The following is an 18,500-nucleotide window of genomic DNA, read 5'->3' on the forward strand; positions in this document are numbered from 1 at the left end:
GTTATTGGGGCTTCAACTGGGACCCTGTGCTTTGGTCAGATGAGACCAAGATTGAGCTTTTTGGCAACAAACACTCTAAGTGGGTCTGGTGTGCCACAAAAGATGCGCATGCTGAAAAGCACCTCATACCCACTGTGAAGTATGGGGGTGGGTCAGTGATGCTGTGGGGCTGTTTCGCTTCCAAAGGCCTGTTGCCCTCTGCCCGAAAGCTGAAGATGGGTCGTCATTGGGTCTTTCAGCAAGACAATGACCCTAAACATATGGCCAAATCTTAATCCAGTAAAAATATTGGAGCAATTGAAACTGACATTTTGCTGCTCTCTTCGTCGCATTTTCCTCGTTCTGAATAATTCCCTCAATGGGCTAAATTCTAAATCAGATGAAATCGTGACCTGCCAACGTCATCCTCCAGCTGGGGACGCTAGAGCGCTATAATGACAACAGGGCTAAACAGTAGATTAAAAAACTGATTTCTCGTCATTTGCGCTTTGCCTAATCGTAGTAAATCGTCAAATCGTCTCAAAATATGATTTTAATACACATAATAATGCTATTTACGTTTTTTTTTTATGCTGTCACAGGCACTTTAATTCCCTTCTTGAAATGAACTTCTTGGCTACCGATGACTGAAACAGTCGGGTAGCAAATATTTTACAAAAAAAAAAAACATAACAAAAAGCATCAACCCGTCATTTGTAAACTATTTATTGAACATTTGCAACCAGGTTGAGTTAAATACAGAATCTCTTGTTACAACGCGCGACAGCGAGGAGTGTCTCGGTTAACTCTTTCAGTGCCGTTGACGGTGATAGACGTTCAATCATATGGCTCTTTTCACCCTTTTTTTGTGAATTTAATTAGTTTGTCACGAGTAGACTTCCAATCCATTTGAATTGGGACGGGCTGACAGCGAATGAACATTCGTTCATTCGCTGCCAGCCCGTCCCAGTTCAAATGGACTGAATGTCTATCGCCGTCAATGGCAGCCAACGAGTTAATGAGGAAGGAATGTTGCAGGATTTATTATTCATTTAAGCAGAAGTCATTTGGCCTTTGCGCTTGTCAGATAAGCCAAGAGGAATCAAATGCGGGGTCTTTCAAACAGCCGCCTATCAATCCTCCACAACGACACATAATGGACGCCGTCTCTAATGCTTAGCTATGATTGTTGCAATGTTGTTTTGTTTTTTTACATAAAATGATCAACATGAATATATTAGAAAAATGGCAATTAGTCTTTAATAAACACTTCGCCTCAAACTACTCCCCTTCCAAATAGGAACCAAAAAAAAAAAGATCAGGGTTATAAATTAAAAGCGTCCAAATAAAATCAAACAAGTAGACTTTTAGGCCTTGATTAGCCGGAGACTGGAAAATCCTCATTGTTTTTGACGAATGGCACTTTTCAGTCTCCCGCTGCGGATCCCCAACCCTAAAATCAACTCTTCCTAATTTACAAATACGGGTCAGGCGCTCCCAAGCGCCGATCACCTCGTCCTCAGTGTGCTAGGCGCCGGTCTTGAAGGTCTGCAGGATGAGGTTGGTTTGGTGAATGAGCCGATTTGCGCTGTTGAAGACGTTGATCGCCCTAGTGAGCAAAAGACCACAGCGCTTTTATTCATGCATCATCAGTTCAATCCATTGGCAATTTCAAGTCAGACAAAATTTAAATCCAGGAATGTGAGCTGTTTGGAACTTTTTTGCTTCATCAACGATAGACATCCAATCATGTGGCTCTTTTCATGCTTCATGCTGTGAATTTGAATTAAGTTTGTCACTGGTAGTCGACCAACCATTTGAACTGAGGGGGCCAGTTCCAATGGATTGAACGTCTGTTGTGGGAGTGCTAAAAAAAATCTAATAATAGATACGTCGCGATTCGACACGTGATTATTCGATTACGATTCATAAATGTTCAAAAACGATGATTTCCCCTAATAATTGCATGACAGCCGCTAAATGCCGCCCGGACACCTTCAACGGGCGCACGCAAAACATTATGATGGATGCTGCTGGTTACTGAGCGAGAGATTTACTCCATTTCAAAAGACTCGAAAATAAATCTGTGTATGAGACAGGTAGGGACCGACCCGGCAGTTGCGTTTTGGGTCCTCTTCTGTGTGCAAGTTATTTTTTACAGTGAGAAGGGAAGAGTTCGTTGCAAGTTCAAGTCGTGTTAATTGGAAAAAGTCCCTAGTGTTTTGTAAAGTCCCGTGTCCGTCTATCAGAGGTGAGTCCACGAACCCTCTTGTACTGTTTAGCTTTTATTAGTGATGCACGATAATACATTTTTCAACCGATATCGATAACCGATCATTTCCTGCCACTTCCACCCGATAACCGATAATGTCACACCGATAATTCTATTCAAGTATGTATGTAAAATTTTAAAGTATACAAGGATCAAATGTTACAGTGCAAAAATGTAATTTAGTGCTATTTTTTTCCACATCAAATGTGAACAAGTAGTAAATTCCAACAACTAAACAATGGCAATGACGTTGCGTAATGGTTAGCTTTTGGCAACAATTACTTAGAGAGTAAACACCCAAGTAGCACAAAAATTCCTTTAAAAGTAAGCCATTCCTAACATATATCACATTACCCACTGCAAAAACACCTCCTAAAAACTAGCAGAATTGGACAAAACTTGATTGCGCACATTTGGAGGCTAAATCAAGTATATAATTATCGGATTGCATTATTGGTTGAATTTCGTTTTATCTGGATTATCTGTGTGACGTCATAATTGCCATTATTGGCCGATAATTATCGGTGACCGATATTATCGTGCATCTCTAGCTTTTATTGTTATTTTTGAGATGTCACTAGTTAGCGCCAAGCGCTATGCTAATTAGCAACTTCGCTAACATGTATTTCCCTGTCAAGTTGTGCGTTGTTTGGTGGGTGTACAAAAGTTACTCCAGATTCAAAACGTTTAAACCCAGGATTAAGTACTGCGGGACCACTACAAACATGCGAAATAGTACAGAAATATGTGGTTAAAAGAAGTCTTATTTCTAAAGGCAGAAAATGTGGAATTCATTCCACCAGGGTAAATTTTATTGTATTGTTGAAATAAGTACTGCCATTGAAACAGCTAATGTTTTTGCACCTTCTTGTGAAAAAGAGCATCTCAAGGTCAGCTGTGTGTTGTATAGGCATGTTGAGAAATAAGTACTGCCTTTAAAATGGTTAAAGTTTCTGCACTTTGTGTGTTTAAAAAAAAAAAAAAAAAAAAAAAAAGCAATAAACAAGGGCAGCTTTGAATCATTTGGATATTTTAAATAAATAATGGACATAATTTTGTTTGACTACTTTATTAATAAATAATGTACAATAAATCGATAATCGTGATCATCGTCAATACCGTGATCATCGTTTAATAATCCAATCGTAGCACCCTGTATCGTAATCGAACTGAATCGTGGGGTGCCCAAGACGGCACACCCCTACTGTAAACGGTAGACAAAATAGGGTGAATGGCAATGAATGATCCCTGCCATTGGCGGTGATAGATGTCCAATCCATTTTGATTGGGAGTACTGAACAGCCATCGTTCTTTTGCCAACTGGAAGTACAGTGATCTCTCGCTACTCCGCGCTTCAAAATTCGCGCCCTCAGTTCATTGCGGATTTATTAAAAAAATAATAACAACACAGATGAGCCGTCCCGAGACTATCGCGCAGTCTCACACTTGCTACCTCCCTCTCTCTGCTTTTTGCTTGTCAGACAGTGAACTGGAGTTGACAGCAAACAATGATTGACAGACGGTTAAGCTTTGATTTTTTTTCAGAGACTCGACCTTAACAGCACCTAATGCGTCATTCATCGTTTAACTTGTTAAACAGTTGCCGTGGCAACTCCTTGTGTGTAAGTGAGCAGCTGGAGTGGATTTGAGTGGACACTCAACGAAGCATTTAATAAAGACAAGCATTTTTCTACTTTATTCTTATTTAAAAATAATTCGGTGTCCGATGCGTCTCATAGATATCGCATGCATTTAGGATTAGATGCGAAATGACAGACTCGGCCACGTCTGGGCAGCGTTGGTAAACAGCTGCCATCTTTAAGCAGTAGACTTCTCATCGCTAATCAATATAGCGTTACTGTCACTCGCTCACGTAACGTTAGCCCTTCGGAGGGGTAGGTTTCTATTGATTATGACCACTGTCCATGCGTGGCTAACCTGTCTTACATACAGGCTTTATTTAATCTGTAAAAACACAGCGCTGTTGAGTGATGAGGGTGTAAAAGGAAAACATAATAAAGCTAACTGTCAGTTTTAGCTCAATAATCATTGCTGAATAAAACACCAAATAGCAATGGTCCCCAAATGTGCTCCAATACAACAAGTATGATACATTTATTTTGAACACTGCAAAAACTCAAAATCCTATCAGTACTTACAGTTTAGACTAACTTAAAACTTAACTTGAATTTAAAAATAGCTTGACACAAATGGAAATTAAATTGAAACACGTGGGGAAAAACACGTAGCTTTCAAGTGATGTGTGTTATCAAGCGTAACTACATTTTTAGGTAGGAATTTTTTTTTTTTTTTATAAGATCTAGAAGTTTTTTGAGTGAAAGTGAAAAAAATTTTCTAGTCACATCTTACATGCAATTGTTGGCTGTTTTCAACAATGTACATCGAAAATAAATACATTGTTTGACTGAAAATGGTTCAATATTGGATTAAATGTCTTTTTTTCCATTTATAATTGCTCTTTACCTAAAAAAAATAAAAATAATGTTTTATCTGATTACTTGATTAATCGATAGAATTTTCAGTGGATTACTAAATTATTCGATAGCTGCAGCCCTAATATATATACATTTGTATATACTGTATATAGTCTATACTTTGGGGAAAAAGGTAAAAATACATGTCTTAAATGTATCTCTTTCCAGTGCTAGATCTGAATAAATACATTGAACAAAAAAAATTTGGGATGGGTGTGTGTGTGTGGGGGACAAGCTACTTCGCACTTTTTCACTTATCGCGGCGGGTTCTGGTCCCCATTAACCGTGAAAAACGAGGGATCACTGTACTCTAGTACTTTTGGAACTTTTCCAAATTCTTTGTAAACAGTGTTGTGCTCTTTTAATTTTTGTCTTAGTCTTTGTCTTTTGGACGAAAATGCTCGTTAGCCTTAGTCATATTTCAGTCATTTTGTCGACGAAATCTCATACCAATTTCGTCTAGTTTTAGTCGACAGTTACTCAAAATGTTTTCGTCTGTTAAATTCAAAAGTTGTAGTACAAAAATAAATTAAGGTTTCCAATAATTTCAACTAGGGTGACCATATTTTGTTTTCTAAAAAAGAGGACACTCGGCCCTTGCCTGGCACGGCCAGACTGTTCTCCCCGTGTTTTTCAAACACTGAGAGTATAGCTGGAACAGCGGTGAGTCTGGAGTACCAGGCTAACTCGGCCGGGCCTCGAGATACTTAAATTTTACTTAAAGTCCACTCAAAGATTCCTTCTCACTTTAATAGATTTAAAGTGGGCCTCCTCCGTCTGGATAGAAAATTCAGTTTTATAACAAAATAATAGCTATATAACGAAAGACAAATTCAAATTCTCAGAGGTTACTCAACAGGCTTCATTATTCCTAATAGAATGATAATAACGTAAAAGAACTGGAATTAAATAATGATTTTTAAAAAAGAATGCCTCTTCTCTATTAGCGAATCATCCTTGTACAAAATAATAGATATCTTTTCAAGTATTACTGTACAAATAATCTGAAACAATGTTCTAAATAACCCAGTAGTAATAGTACGAGAAAAAAAAGTCCAACTATTACTACAAGAATAAATTTCAAATAGTTTAATAATGAAATTTCATTTCATTCGTTTATTTCAGGCCTTGACAAGGAATCATGGCCTGAAATAAACGAATGAAATGAAATGAATGAAAAATAGTATGAGAACATAAGTTGTATTATTACGTAGAGCTAATGTAGCTGAATAAGCAGCTATGTACTTTACATAGCGTGTTGCCGCCCCAATTAAAATTCAACAATATTGAAAGTAGGCATGTGCCGGTATGATATTTTGACGGTACGATAACCGTGAGCAAAAATACCACGGTATCACGGTATTGCAATTATAGCTCCCAAAAATTCTGAGATGTATGGGTTAAAAAAAAAAAAAAACTTTTTTCCATTGAACAGGATTTTTTTTTTCAGACCATAGTTGCAAATTGGAACATGAACATATTGTTAAAATAAATAATCATAATAAAAATATTTTAAATAAAATTAGCCACAGCTCAAGTTGCTCAAGATTAGAGCAAGAACAAAATAATTTCTATAAAAAAGTAAAAACACTTCTGAATAAAATTTTTTTAGAAATTTATACTGCATGACTTTTTTTTTGAGGGTGGAAAAGCTTAAGTGAAGTTTCGCCATTTTCAGCCACTGTGTCAACTCTAGTCTACATGATGTCATGCCTTTGTGTTAAAAAGAACATAAAGAATTCATAAGTTAAAAATGTATAAATTAGTTAAAATGTCAATATTGTTGTGGAAAGGTTTCATCTAAAAAATAAAATAAAATAAAAAAAACATTGGGAGTGAGACCTCTCCTTGATCCAGTGAACATGGATTTGTGCTTAGGGCAAGATCATCTTTTGCTATTGGCGATCTTTGACGCTATCACTTTTCCCCCTTCATTCAAGCGACTCAAGCTTGTTTTCTCACTCTGCGGCTGTCACACTCAACAAAGTTGCTCTCCCAGGTAAGCCTGGGCTAACAATCATCTTTGTAAGCTTTTAGTTAGTTTTTATATTGAATTTGAAAGGAAAATGTGTGTTTTGTTTTTGGCGAACTTTTTCCATGGTGCTAATCTGTTGAAGCTACTCACATGGAAAAATCTAATTGTACAACATTTTAAATGTATTCATTTTGTATATTACACTTACCACGATTTGAGAGCTCAATAAATTGAAGAACAGTACGCCTTATATTTGGAGTATTTATTTTTGGGTTAGCTGGCTGGCTAGCCGATAGCGTCACTTTCACACACAGCAACAAACGGGAGGGGGTGAGCGCTGCTACGTCAAGCCGCTTCTGGCTGCATTTTTGACACAAGAAAAATAGCGAATACCGTACTACGGTCTGACGGTAAATTTTAGTGGTTTTGAAACCGCGACGTTTTCACACCACGGTAAACCGTGAAACCGGTAACCGGCACATGCCTAATTGAAAGCATCATGTGTTTTAGAATCGGTTTCACTAATAGGGAAATGCTTAATATTTTGCCTCATCTACATCAAATTATGATTAACAGAAGCATTTATACTAATGCTTTATTGTAGCTCCCAGCTAAGGTACATGTACGTAAAGTGCGTAGAGGCTTACAGGTACATTACACCTACGTAATAATACTTTTTTTCTTGTAGCAATAGTACGACTTTAATCCCGTAGTCCTTTATTTCTTTGGCCCTAATACTCCGTAGTACACAATGGAACACTTCTCTGTTACTGGGCACAGCCGAACCAACCACTAGGCAGGCTCTCTGGGAACACGTCACAGGCAGCACAAAACCATAGTATTCTGTGCAAAGAATCAGTCAATTTCAACACACTCTAAGGCTAGATTCATACCACAGGTCTTAATGCACAAATCGGATTTTTGGTCTTTCTGTTTTTCTGGCGTGCCTGTTCAGACTGCCTTTGTCCATTGAGACCGTTGAAGTATTATGCATGCGCACTAATTCGCATTCCGACACAAGCTGAGCAGGAAGACCCACATGCGCAGAAGCATCAAAACAAATAATTACGCATGCTGGCTGTCATTGTCATTCCAGGAAGATCATATTTTGCTTTTCAAAAAGAGGACACAAATAACAGACATAAATAATTCTCGTTTAGGCTTATAGTCACTGTTTATATGGATCGATATCATGCACACACTGTCCGTGCATGTCACACACACATACGGGCAGTTTGCCCAGACTCTCGGCTGTTTAATCAATCTTGGAATATTGCTCATATAGAGCAGAGAGAAAACCGAGCATTCTCAGGCCTATCCTCAACCCATTTTTATTTTTTATGACTGTTGTCAAGCCCGACCTTTCCCTAAAAGCAGTGTTTAATGCAGGCTAGGCGCTAATAACGCACAGCTGCACCGCTATCGTAGCACCGTCTCTCTTGCCCGTTGATGACATAATTGCTGCATGAATTGCGACTTGACAATACAGACCGGCGCGACATTCTGGAAAAACGTGGCCCGGATCGGATTTAAATCACATACGAAAGTGACCCAGATCAGATTTGAAATGGTCCACTTCTATGCGACTTGTCCCGTTCAGACCGTCAAGTTATTGCCTCACTCGAGTCGGAAAAACACGAAAAAATCGGATTCGTACATTAAGACCTGCTGTATGAACCTAGCCTAATTGGTCTCGTGAAAAATAATGAAAACCAGATCTTTTCATGAATTTATTGAACCCCGCCGGACACAGCGGACAGGATGTAAAAAGTGGACATGTAAGGGCAAGAGAGGACGTTCGGTCACCCTAAAATAGACAGACGAGCACATATTGTAGCTTCTACAAAGACAACGCCAACTTTGTGATGATAATACACACTCAGCAGGAAAAGCAGTACATTATTGTCGATTAAACCTACCTAGAAGTACCAACAGTGTGTAAAAAAAAAAAAAAGGTGGCCAGGAGTTTAACATCATCTAGACTTACTGACCAGAAAAGCCAAGTGGCTCTGCTTTACACTGGTCAGTGTTTTAACAGGACGCTCCCCATTCTGAAGCTAATGCCAACGTGAACACTACGCAAACGCTAGGATTACATTTAGCGTCTGATGATCACTCATCAGACTTTTAAAGGCTAAAGCAACATTGCATATTCTTTCTTGTCAAGATAAGAAAACAAATCTTACCGTGTGTCTCAAAACAAGCAAGATGGAGCGCAGCCTAGCTTGAGAGGAGACACATCCTAAACTCCGGTGAAGAGGGTGAGGTGCAGCGCATCTCACATGAGTGACACAACCCAGACACAACCACGATGCAAGCTGACGTACAATATCAAAACGTCACACATTGCGAACATATGACAGAAACGATGTAGCATTCTCGTCTCGTTGTCGTCTCGTCAGGCGACGACGGACATTCGTCCTGCTACGTTCTAGTCTCCCAGGCCATGTTTTTAGCTCGTCGTCGTCATTTTATCGCTATGATAAAATTGTTCGTTGACCGAATATTTTCGTATTCGTCATTGTTGACGAAAACAACACTGTTTGTGAATCAGGGCTCAAAATTAACATTTTTGAACACTTGCAACTTTTTACTTGCTCATGAAAAACTTCCACTTGCCCCCTTTCGGCCAAGTGCACCCAAAATATTACTTGCTGTAACAGTTGGTCTTAAATAACAGTAACAGCTGACGTTTCTGGCTAATTTAGTTTTTGATTTGAAATTTAAAACTGAAAAAATGCCACATGGATTGGTTTGCACCTATGACGATCCCTCCGAAATGGACTTACTTTCCATCTTTGAAGTACGTTTTGAGGGTGTCGCTGAAGCTTTTCGAGTACTTCACAAACTCCTTTTTCTGATGCTCCAGAGCCTTGACCGCCAAACGCAAATGTGAAAATAGTGAAGATACATAATGAACGGCAAATTAAAACGTGAAGAGATGGCGATACTTACTCTGCGATTCTGGTATTGATACTTCTTAATGACGTTGTTGACCGTGTCCAGGAGCTCTTTAATGGCGCTGGCTATATCTCTGTATGAGGGTAGAATCATCAGTGAGAACTGGGGTTGCAAAATAATGAAGACATTGGCTGCCATTAACAGCAATGAACATCCAATTCATTTGAACTGGCACAATGACAACCAACTTAATATTCCCAACAGTAGGCTATTCTCCGAAAAAAAGGAGAAAATGAAGAACCTTAAATGTTGATTGATGACTCTTCTTGGATTATATCAATTTATTTCTAAGAAAAGACAACTCCTTGACAGATTCATGAATTTTTCCAAGTGTTTCCCCCAGTGCTTTATGAACCTGGCAGCCCACCAGGCTTTTATTGCTCCCTATGACCGGCTATAACAGTGTCACAAAAATATAAAAAACATACATATTCTAATCAAGTCTGGTGATAGGGTTGAAAGCGCAATGGTGACATTTTATGGTAGATATGTAAACAAACCACTCCCAGCTGCCTGCCATTGCACTAAATCGCATTGAATTTTTGTTTATTTGTCAGTTAAAACTGTATTTCTCAAGTTTTGTAAGACTCTGTTTTAAGAATTTCTAATACATGAACAAGAAAACCATATGAACTTCCAATTGAAGGAGAAAACTTTTCTATTCCATTTCTTCCAATTATTACACGTCGCCTTAACATTTCATTTTTGGCTATCATTGACAATGATAGATGTTCAATCCATTCGGAGTGGTAGGACTGGCAACGATTATTCAATGGAACTGAAATATGATCACTCACTTGATAGTCTGCAGGAAGCGTACTCTGTCATTGATCTCATCCGGGATTTTGCTGAGGATGTGCTTCAGTGCCCGGGCCTTGTCGTTCAGGTCCTGGAACTCCTGCTCGGGCCGGTCGATGGTAAACTCTATGTGAGAGGATCGGGTTCAGTGATGGATCAGCGGGACACTGAGCGACGCCTACGTACCCTCCACATCGTCAGCGGCCATGCGTAGCAACGATTCGGTGAAGTTGATTTGGACGTTTTTCTTCTCCAAGATCTTCATGATGATGTCCTGAGTCAGGCCAGGGTTTTCCCTCTCTGCCTGCTCAAAGAAAAATACAAGCAAACATTGGAGTAGAGGTGCAACCATGAATCCATTAATTGACAACTAATAGATTATCAAATTAATTGACGATATTTTGATAACCAATTAATCGTTTAACACCTTCTTCACCTTAAACTTGTCTAAATTCTTGAGATTATAACAAATATATAACTTCAGTTGTAAATACCATAATTTCCCGAATATAACGCGCGAAAAAATCAACTTGTAAAATCATGGTGCGCATTATACAAGGGTACATGGATGGAGACAGAAATGTATAAAACGATTTTTTTTTTGTTGACACGGCCATGTTGCGTTGAAGAAACGTATGCGGGGATCCGTTGCCGACCATTACGGTACGTGACGTCACCATTTTGTTTCGGTAATACTTCACTCTGATCGGCCGAAAGATTCCTACTGTTAAATTCTGCTTTTTTCACTCTTCATAAAGCACAGAATTTAGTTTCTTGAACTCATTTGAGTCAACGTTTATTGCAGCTCCGCAACTCGGACCATAACAAACGTAACACAACACAGACTTCCTGTGTCCGTCAACTATATCTGTCCCTCGGGAAACTCAAACCCAAATAACAATAGTTCCTATTGTTACTGACGTGTCGACAGCAATGAGCTCTCTCGGATTTCCGACTTACGTTCTCACTTTCATTTTACCATATCAATCCATGGAGGAAACATTTATTCGTCAGGATGAAACGAGCAAGTTATACAGCAGCCTTTAAAAGAAAAGTCACACCTGTTTTGTTTTCACCTGGATTCTGGTAAGTTGAAGAAGTTATCAGATCATATTATTACCGTACATATTGTCAGTTTACGGTAATGTTTTGAACTACCAATGTGCCATGCTTGTGCTGTGTTTCACCAGTCAGTAAAATGACATTTCTGTATCTGTACATGAACTCTCTTTTCTTGTATTCTTCTATTTATTGGTGCCAAAATTAGGGTGCGTGTTATACACGGGTACAATAATTTTCCCTAGAATTTACAAGTAAATTTGGGGTGCGCCTTATAGTCGGGATAATTACGGTATCAGATTTCTTCATTATATTTTTGTTAAGTCAAAGTAGGACATAAACAAAAACCTGCTTTTACTCGGGAAAACAATTCACATTTTTGGCAATTTTCGGACATCTTACTGTCTAAATAGCTTCATAATAAGGCTGCAACAAGTAATCGAATTAATCGAATAATAAATTAGTTGCCAATCAATTTAACAATCAATACAGTTGTAGACTACAGTTAAATCAGGAAGCTGTAATAAAATATTTTTGAAGGAAATAATCATCCATTTTGTCCTCATTGTTACTTACAATATGGCTAAAACAACTTCAAGGTAAATTGTGAAGGTAATTGAAAAAAGTGATATTTATCCGGTTAATCGTTTAATTAATCGTCCGATTAATCGATTGTGAAAATAATCGTTGGTTGCAGCTCTACATTGGAGTCGTTTTTCTGGAGCAATTGTTATTTATTTGCAAGGCATTAGCGGCAATTGAAGGTAACAGACGTCCAATCCTGGACTTGAAGGCCTGGTAGGGAATGATCATGTTTCAATTATGCCTTTGACAGCCAAAGATTCGATTCGACACAAGGGTAAAACGATTCGACACAAGGGTAAAACAATTTTATCATTACGCCCCAAAAATGAGTGTCATGGAAAATTTGAGATTGATTTCAGTGATCCGCTATGAGCGCATTTCCTCAGTCAAAGGTGAGCATTAAGAGACACTGTTTAAAGTTAATTAACATTTACTTCATATGTGAATAAGTTTAACTATTCTCTGTCAAGCTCATTTTGATGCGCGGGCCACATTCACGGCAATTAAATCTCAAGAGGGATGGACAAGTATATTTCCTGCCTAATTTTTTCCACCAAATTTACGAATAATAATTCCCAGCAAGGAAGTTTTATTTTTTTCCCCAAAACATGTTGTACAGCCTCTCTATCACCAGGCTATCAAGTTTTCTGAGGGAAACCCTGAAGCCCATACTTTTCTTCTGACATAGTTACCTTGATGAAGGCCGCTCTGAGCGTCTGCGCTGCTGATAGGTTGATCCTTTCCAACTACGGTAGAAAGCAGAAAGTATCAGGGTCAGTGAGGGCTCAATATGCGATTTTTCATGGCTAAACTTGGTGAATGCCGCTTATCTAAATATACACTGATTATGACACACATGGCAGCACATAAGCTACTTTTTTGACAAGGGTCATTATGACGAAAGGAGGACAAGATGCGGTAAAAAATAATAGTTTGAGACTGCTGAGCCATGCAAAACCTCCCCTAAATTATTGCTATATGTGGTCACGATTAGGGTTGTTCCGATCATGTTTTTTTGCTCCCGATCCGACTGTTTTAGTTTGAGTATCTGCCGATCCCGATATTTCCCCATCCGATTGCTTTTTTTTGCTCCCGATTCAATTCCAATCATTCCCGATAATTGTTCCCGATCATATACATTTTGGCAATGCATTAAGAAAAAATGAATAAAACTCGGACGAATATATACATTCAACATACAGTACACAATTACTGTATTTGTTTATTATGACAATAAATCCTCAAGATGGCATTTACATTACTAACATTCTTTCTGTGAGAGGGATCCACGGATAGAAAGACTTGTAATTCTTAAAGGATAAATGTGACTTTGTATATTGTGACTAAATATTGCCATCTAGTGTATTTGTTGAGCTTTCAGTAAATGATACTGTAGCCATTTAACTGTTGTGCCCAAATGCATGATGGGAAGTGCACCCATGACTGTGCGTAGTGGTACCAATTGATATATATTCTCTGCGCTGGGAAATAACATAGGGTGTTAAGAGAAAGATCAATTACTACCTTTCTTCCCTACATTGCTTCCCACGATATTTCTAATCGTAGGGAGAGGGATTGTAAGGCTTTTGCCAATTAAAAAAATGCTCCAAAGGCTGCCAAAATTCACTCTACTCATTTAACGCTGCCTTTTAGCTCCACATATAGGTGAAACGGCGCCATTAGAGATTGAACGCGACAATGCGTGAGTGGGTCGTGCAGCGCATGCGTTAATATTTTAACGTGATAAATTTTTTAAAAATTACCGCCGTTAACGGAATAAATTTGATAACCCTACCTTAAGCCTAAAGACTCTGGATGAGTGTAACATATTATGTCTGTAACGTTAAATACAATTAGAAAACGATTTAATTAAAAAATATACCGGTATATATATTTAAAAAAGGCATGTCCGATGTTTTTTTGCCGAATCCGATACTTTGAAAATGACGTGATCGGACCCGATCGACATCTCTAGTCACGATAAAGGTGATGGGTGCTATTGTACAATTTCAATAGAACTCTCGTAGGCGTGTAAAGAATTGATCTTGATCGAAACACGGATTGGGTAAACAACCGTCTCATCAAAATTAATAAAAATGCAAAACTATCAACATGGTGTTCTTTTACATACAGTGCTGGCCAAAAGTATTGGCACCCATGTAATTCTGTCAGATAATGCTCAATTTCTCCTGGAAAACGATTACAATTACAAATGCTTTGGTAGTGATATCTTCATTTATTTTGCTCGCAATGAAAAAAACACAAAAGAGAATGGAAAATTAAATTAAATCATTGTCATTTTACACAAAACTCCAAAAATGGGCCTGACAAAAGTATTGGTACCCTTTGAAAAATCATGTGATGCTTCTCTAATTTGTGTAATTAAGAGCACCTGTTACTTACATGTGGCACATAACAGGTGGTGGCTATAACTAAATCACACTTGCAGCCAGTTAAAATGAATTAAAGTTGACTCAACCTCTGTCCTGTGTCCTTGTGTGTACCACATTGAGCATGGAGAAAAGAAAGAATATCAAAGAACTGTCTGAGGACTTGAGAAGCAAAATTGTGAGGAAGCATGGGCAAGCTCAAGGCTACAAGTCCATCTCCAAAGAACTGAATGTTCCAGTGTCTACCATGCGCAATGTCATCAATAACTGTAAAGCCCATGGCACTGTGGCTAACCTCCATACATGTGGACGGAAAAGAAAAATTGACGTGAGATTTTAACGAAAGATTGTGCGGTTGGTGGATAAAGAACCTCGACTAACATCCAAACAAGTTCAAGCTGTCCTGCAGTCTGAGGGAACAACAGTGTCAACCCGTACTATCCATCGGCGTCCGAATGAAAAGGGACTCTATAGTAGGATACCCAGGAAGACCCCACTTCTGACCCAGAGACATAAAAAGCCAGGCTGGAGTTTGCCAAAACTTACCTGAGAAAGCCAAAAACGTTTTGGAAGAATGTTCTTTGGTCAGATGAGACAAAAGTAGAGCTTTTTGGGAAAAGGCATCAACATAGAGTTTACATGAGAAAAAAAATAAAAGAGGCCTTCAGAGAAAGCCAAAAACGTTTTGGAAGAATGTTCTTTGGTTAGATGAGACAAAAGTAGAGCTTTTTGGGAAAAGGCATCAACACAGAGTTTACATGAGAAAAAAAAAAGAATAATAATAATACTTCAAACTTGTATAGCGCTTTTTGGACACTCAAAGACGCTTTACATAACATAACACATAGACAGACAGAACACATAGACAGAATTAAGAGGCCTTCAAAGAAAAGAACACGGTCCCCACAGTCAAACATGGCAGCGGTTCCCTGATGTTTTGGAGTTGCTTTGCTGCCTTTGCCACTGGACTGCTTGACCGTGTGCATGGCATTATGAAGTCTGAAGAGTGCCAACAAATTTTGCAGCATAATGTGGGGACCAGTGTGAGAAAGCTGGGTCTCCCTCAGAGGTCATGGGTCTTCCAGCAGGACAGTGACCCAAAACACCTGTGGAGAGATCTGAAAATAGCAGTTTGTAGAAGGCACCCTTCAAATCTCAGAGACGTGGAGCACTTGGCCAAAGACGAATGGTCTAAAATTCTTGCAGAGCATTGTAAGAATCTCACTGATGGATACCAGAAGCGGTTGTTCGCAGTTATTTTATCTAAAGGTTGCGCTACCAAGCATTAGGCTGAGGGTGCCAATACTTTTGTCTGGCCAATTTTTGGAGTTTTGTGTAAAATGATAAGGATTTTTTTTCTCTTTTGTGTTTTTTCATTGCAAACAAAATAAATGAAGATAATAATGCCAAAGCATTTGTAATTGCAATCCATTTTCTGGGAGAAATATAGCATTATCTGACAGAATTGCAGGAGTGCCAATACTTTTGGCCAGCACTGTCTGCTGCTATGTTTCAATTGATTTTCATTCAAATGTCTAACGTATTTCAGCAACACATTTGTCTAAAACCTTAAAATTGTATGTTTTTTTCAGTTGCAATGGAACTGTTTGCATTAAATGTTTACACAATGTAGTAGAAAAGCCATCGAAAGTGCTTAGTGTTGTCACAATGCTAAAATTTTCGACTCCATTAAAAAAATCGATTTAACACGATTAATAACAAATTGATAAATAAAAAACGAGGCTACAAGCCCGCAGCAGTGACCAGATGGGCTGAAGGCTACTTTTGACAACTCTAGCTTGAATTGAATCGAAGCAGACTTTGTAAAATCGGCAAATTTCAATTGTTCAAAGAATTGCTATTGTATATTCTTTACCTCATTAAAAACAGGGTACATCACAGCGTAGAGAGTCATGGATACCATGGAGTTTGTCTCCGCTTCATTCTTCATCTCCTCCATTGTCATCCTCCAAGGAGGAAGAGCTCTCGGTCAGATGGTGGTGAGGGGGTGACACAGTCACACACACACGCACACATACATACATGCACACGCACGCACGCACACACACCCACGCACAGCAACTTATTCACATATACACACTCGCACACATGCACACTCTTCTAAAAACAATATCTTATCTCCACAGGGACTGCAACCTTTAAGAAAAAGATAGAATCAAGTCAAGTGTACTCATTTAGTGCCAAAGAGAATGTTATTTTATTTTATTTTATTTCATCTTTTACGATTTTCAAAGAGAAGGTTGTCGGAACATCGAAGGCTGTTCTACTGTGAATTCTGAGTTTGCAGACAAATTGACTGCCACTTATGGCAAAAGAGGTCCAATCCAATTTGACTGGGAAAGCTGGCAGCGAAAGCTTGCCGCATTAATCCTTTAACTGGCATCCATATCTGGGGACATCACATGTTGGCCACATTTATACCAACTGTTATTATCATGGCCTGCATGACCCAAAAAATTGATGTCCATGTATGTGAATGCTCGGAAAGATGGACATGATATACTGATGATTTTTGATCACCGGTATTTATTTTTTTGATACCAATCCGATATCTATATTTGTAGACCATTAAAAATAACGCAACATACAATGCAACCAGGGTTACCTGTATCATTTTTATTTTAGTTTAAAAAATGACAGTGAGTGACAGTAACGTTATATTTATTAGCACTGAGAAGTCTACAGCTTAAAGATGGCGGCTGTTTACTAACGCTGCCCAGGTGCGGCCGAGTCTGTCATTTCGCATCGCTTCCTAAATGCATGCGATATCTATGAGACGCATCGGACACTACCTGCTACCACACTAGCATCACGCGGGCGTAGTTTTTAGCAACGTCGGCGTAGTTTGTAGCGGCTGTCGGCTGCAGTAACTTAAAAAAAAAAAAAATTTGTATATTGTATTGCTTCTTCCTCTACACACGTGACGTCAGCGCGTTGTCCCACATTAAAAGTAGTCCGGGCAAAACGTGATGCTTCGAGCTGGCAAAATTAAACGATTCCTCGAGGTGAATAAAGTTACTCGGATCTGTTTATAAACTCGAGTTGCTCGAGTATTCGTTTCAGCTCTAATATATATTTCTTACCTAAAAATGCCATTACGCTTGATAACACACATCACTTAAAAGCTAGATGTTTTTCCCACGTGTTTCAATTGAATTTCTATTTGTGTCAAGCTATTTTTAAGTTCTAGTTAAGTTTTAAATTAGTCTAAACTGTAAGTCCTGGTAGGATTTTGAGTTTTTGCAGTGTTCAAAATAAATGTATGATACCTGCTGTACTGGAGCACATTAGGGACCAGTGCTACTTGGTGTTTTATCCAGCAATGACTACTGAGCTAAAATTGACAGTTAGCATTATTAAGTTTTTATTTTACACCCTCATCACTCTACAGCACTATGTTTTCACAGATTAAATAAAGCCTGTATGTAAGACACGTTAGCCACGCATCGACAGTGGTCATAATTAATAGAAACCTAGCCCCCCGCAGTGCTAACGTTACGTGAGCGAGTGACAGTAACGTTAATCTTATTTATTAGCGCTTAGAAGTCTACTGCTTTAAGATGGCGGCTGTTTACTAACGCCGCTGTCATTTCACATCTAGTTCAACATACATGTGATCTCTATGAGACACATCAGATGCTACCTGCTACCATTGTAGGCTAGTTTTTAGCAATGTCAGCGTAGTTTGTAGCGGCTGTCGGCTGCGGTAAGTTTTTTTTTATTTTTATTTTTTAAATTGCTTCTTCCTCTACGCACGTGACTTCAGCAGGTTGTCCCGCATTAAAAGTAGTCCGGGCAAAACGTGATGCTTAGAGCTGTCAAAATTAAACGAATTACTCGAGGGGAATAAAATTATTTGGATCCGTTTTTAAACTCGAGTTTAGGGCTGCAGCTATCGAATATTTTAGTAATCGAGTAATCGACTGAAAATTCTATCGATTAATCGAGTAATCGGATAAAACTTT

The 18,500-nt window shown here is 38.6% G+C and overlaps 1 protein-coding gene across 4 annotated transcripts in view; it reads right to left on the reverse strand.

Moving 5' to 3' along the window:
* Positions 1 to 271: 271 nt before the first annotated feature.
* The window catches only part of LOC130930669 (programmed cell death protein 10-B), a 33,701-nt gene continuing 15,472 nt past the window's right edge, over positions 272 to 18,500 (reverse strand). For all 4 annotated transcript variants that reach the window (XM_057858678.1, XM_057858675.1, XM_057858677.1 and 1 more), the window contains exons 2-8: positions 16,391 to 16,671; positions 12,817 to 12,870; positions 10,667 to 10,784; positions 10,480 to 10,606; positions 9,677 to 9,755; positions 9,511 to 9,593; positions 272 to 1,588 (exon numbers count right to left, since the gene is read on the reverse strand). In XM_057858678.1, the coding sequence (XP_057714661.1) occupies positions 1,507 to 1,588; positions 9,511 to 9,593; positions 9,677 to 9,755; positions 10,480 to 10,606; positions 10,667 to 10,784; positions 12,817 to 12,870; positions 16,391 to 16,480 (633 nt within the window). In that variant the 5' untranslated portion in view covers positions 16,481 to 16,671 and the 3' untranslated portion in view covers positions 272 to 1,506. The remainder of the gene's footprint in view (positions 1,589 to 9,510; positions 9,594 to 9,676; positions 9,756 to 10,479; positions 10,607 to 10,666; positions 10,785 to 12,816; positions 12,871 to 16,390; positions 16,672 to 18,500) is intronic.

The sequence above is a fragment of the Corythoichthys intestinalis genome, chromosome 15 (assembly GCF_030265065.1).
Source record: "Corythoichthys intestinalis isolate RoL2023-P3 chromosome 15, ASM3026506v1, whole genome shotgun sequence".
Taxonomy (NCBI): Eukaryota; Metazoa; Chordata; class Actinopteri; order Syngnathiformes; family Syngnathidae; genus Corythoichthys; species Corythoichthys intestinalis.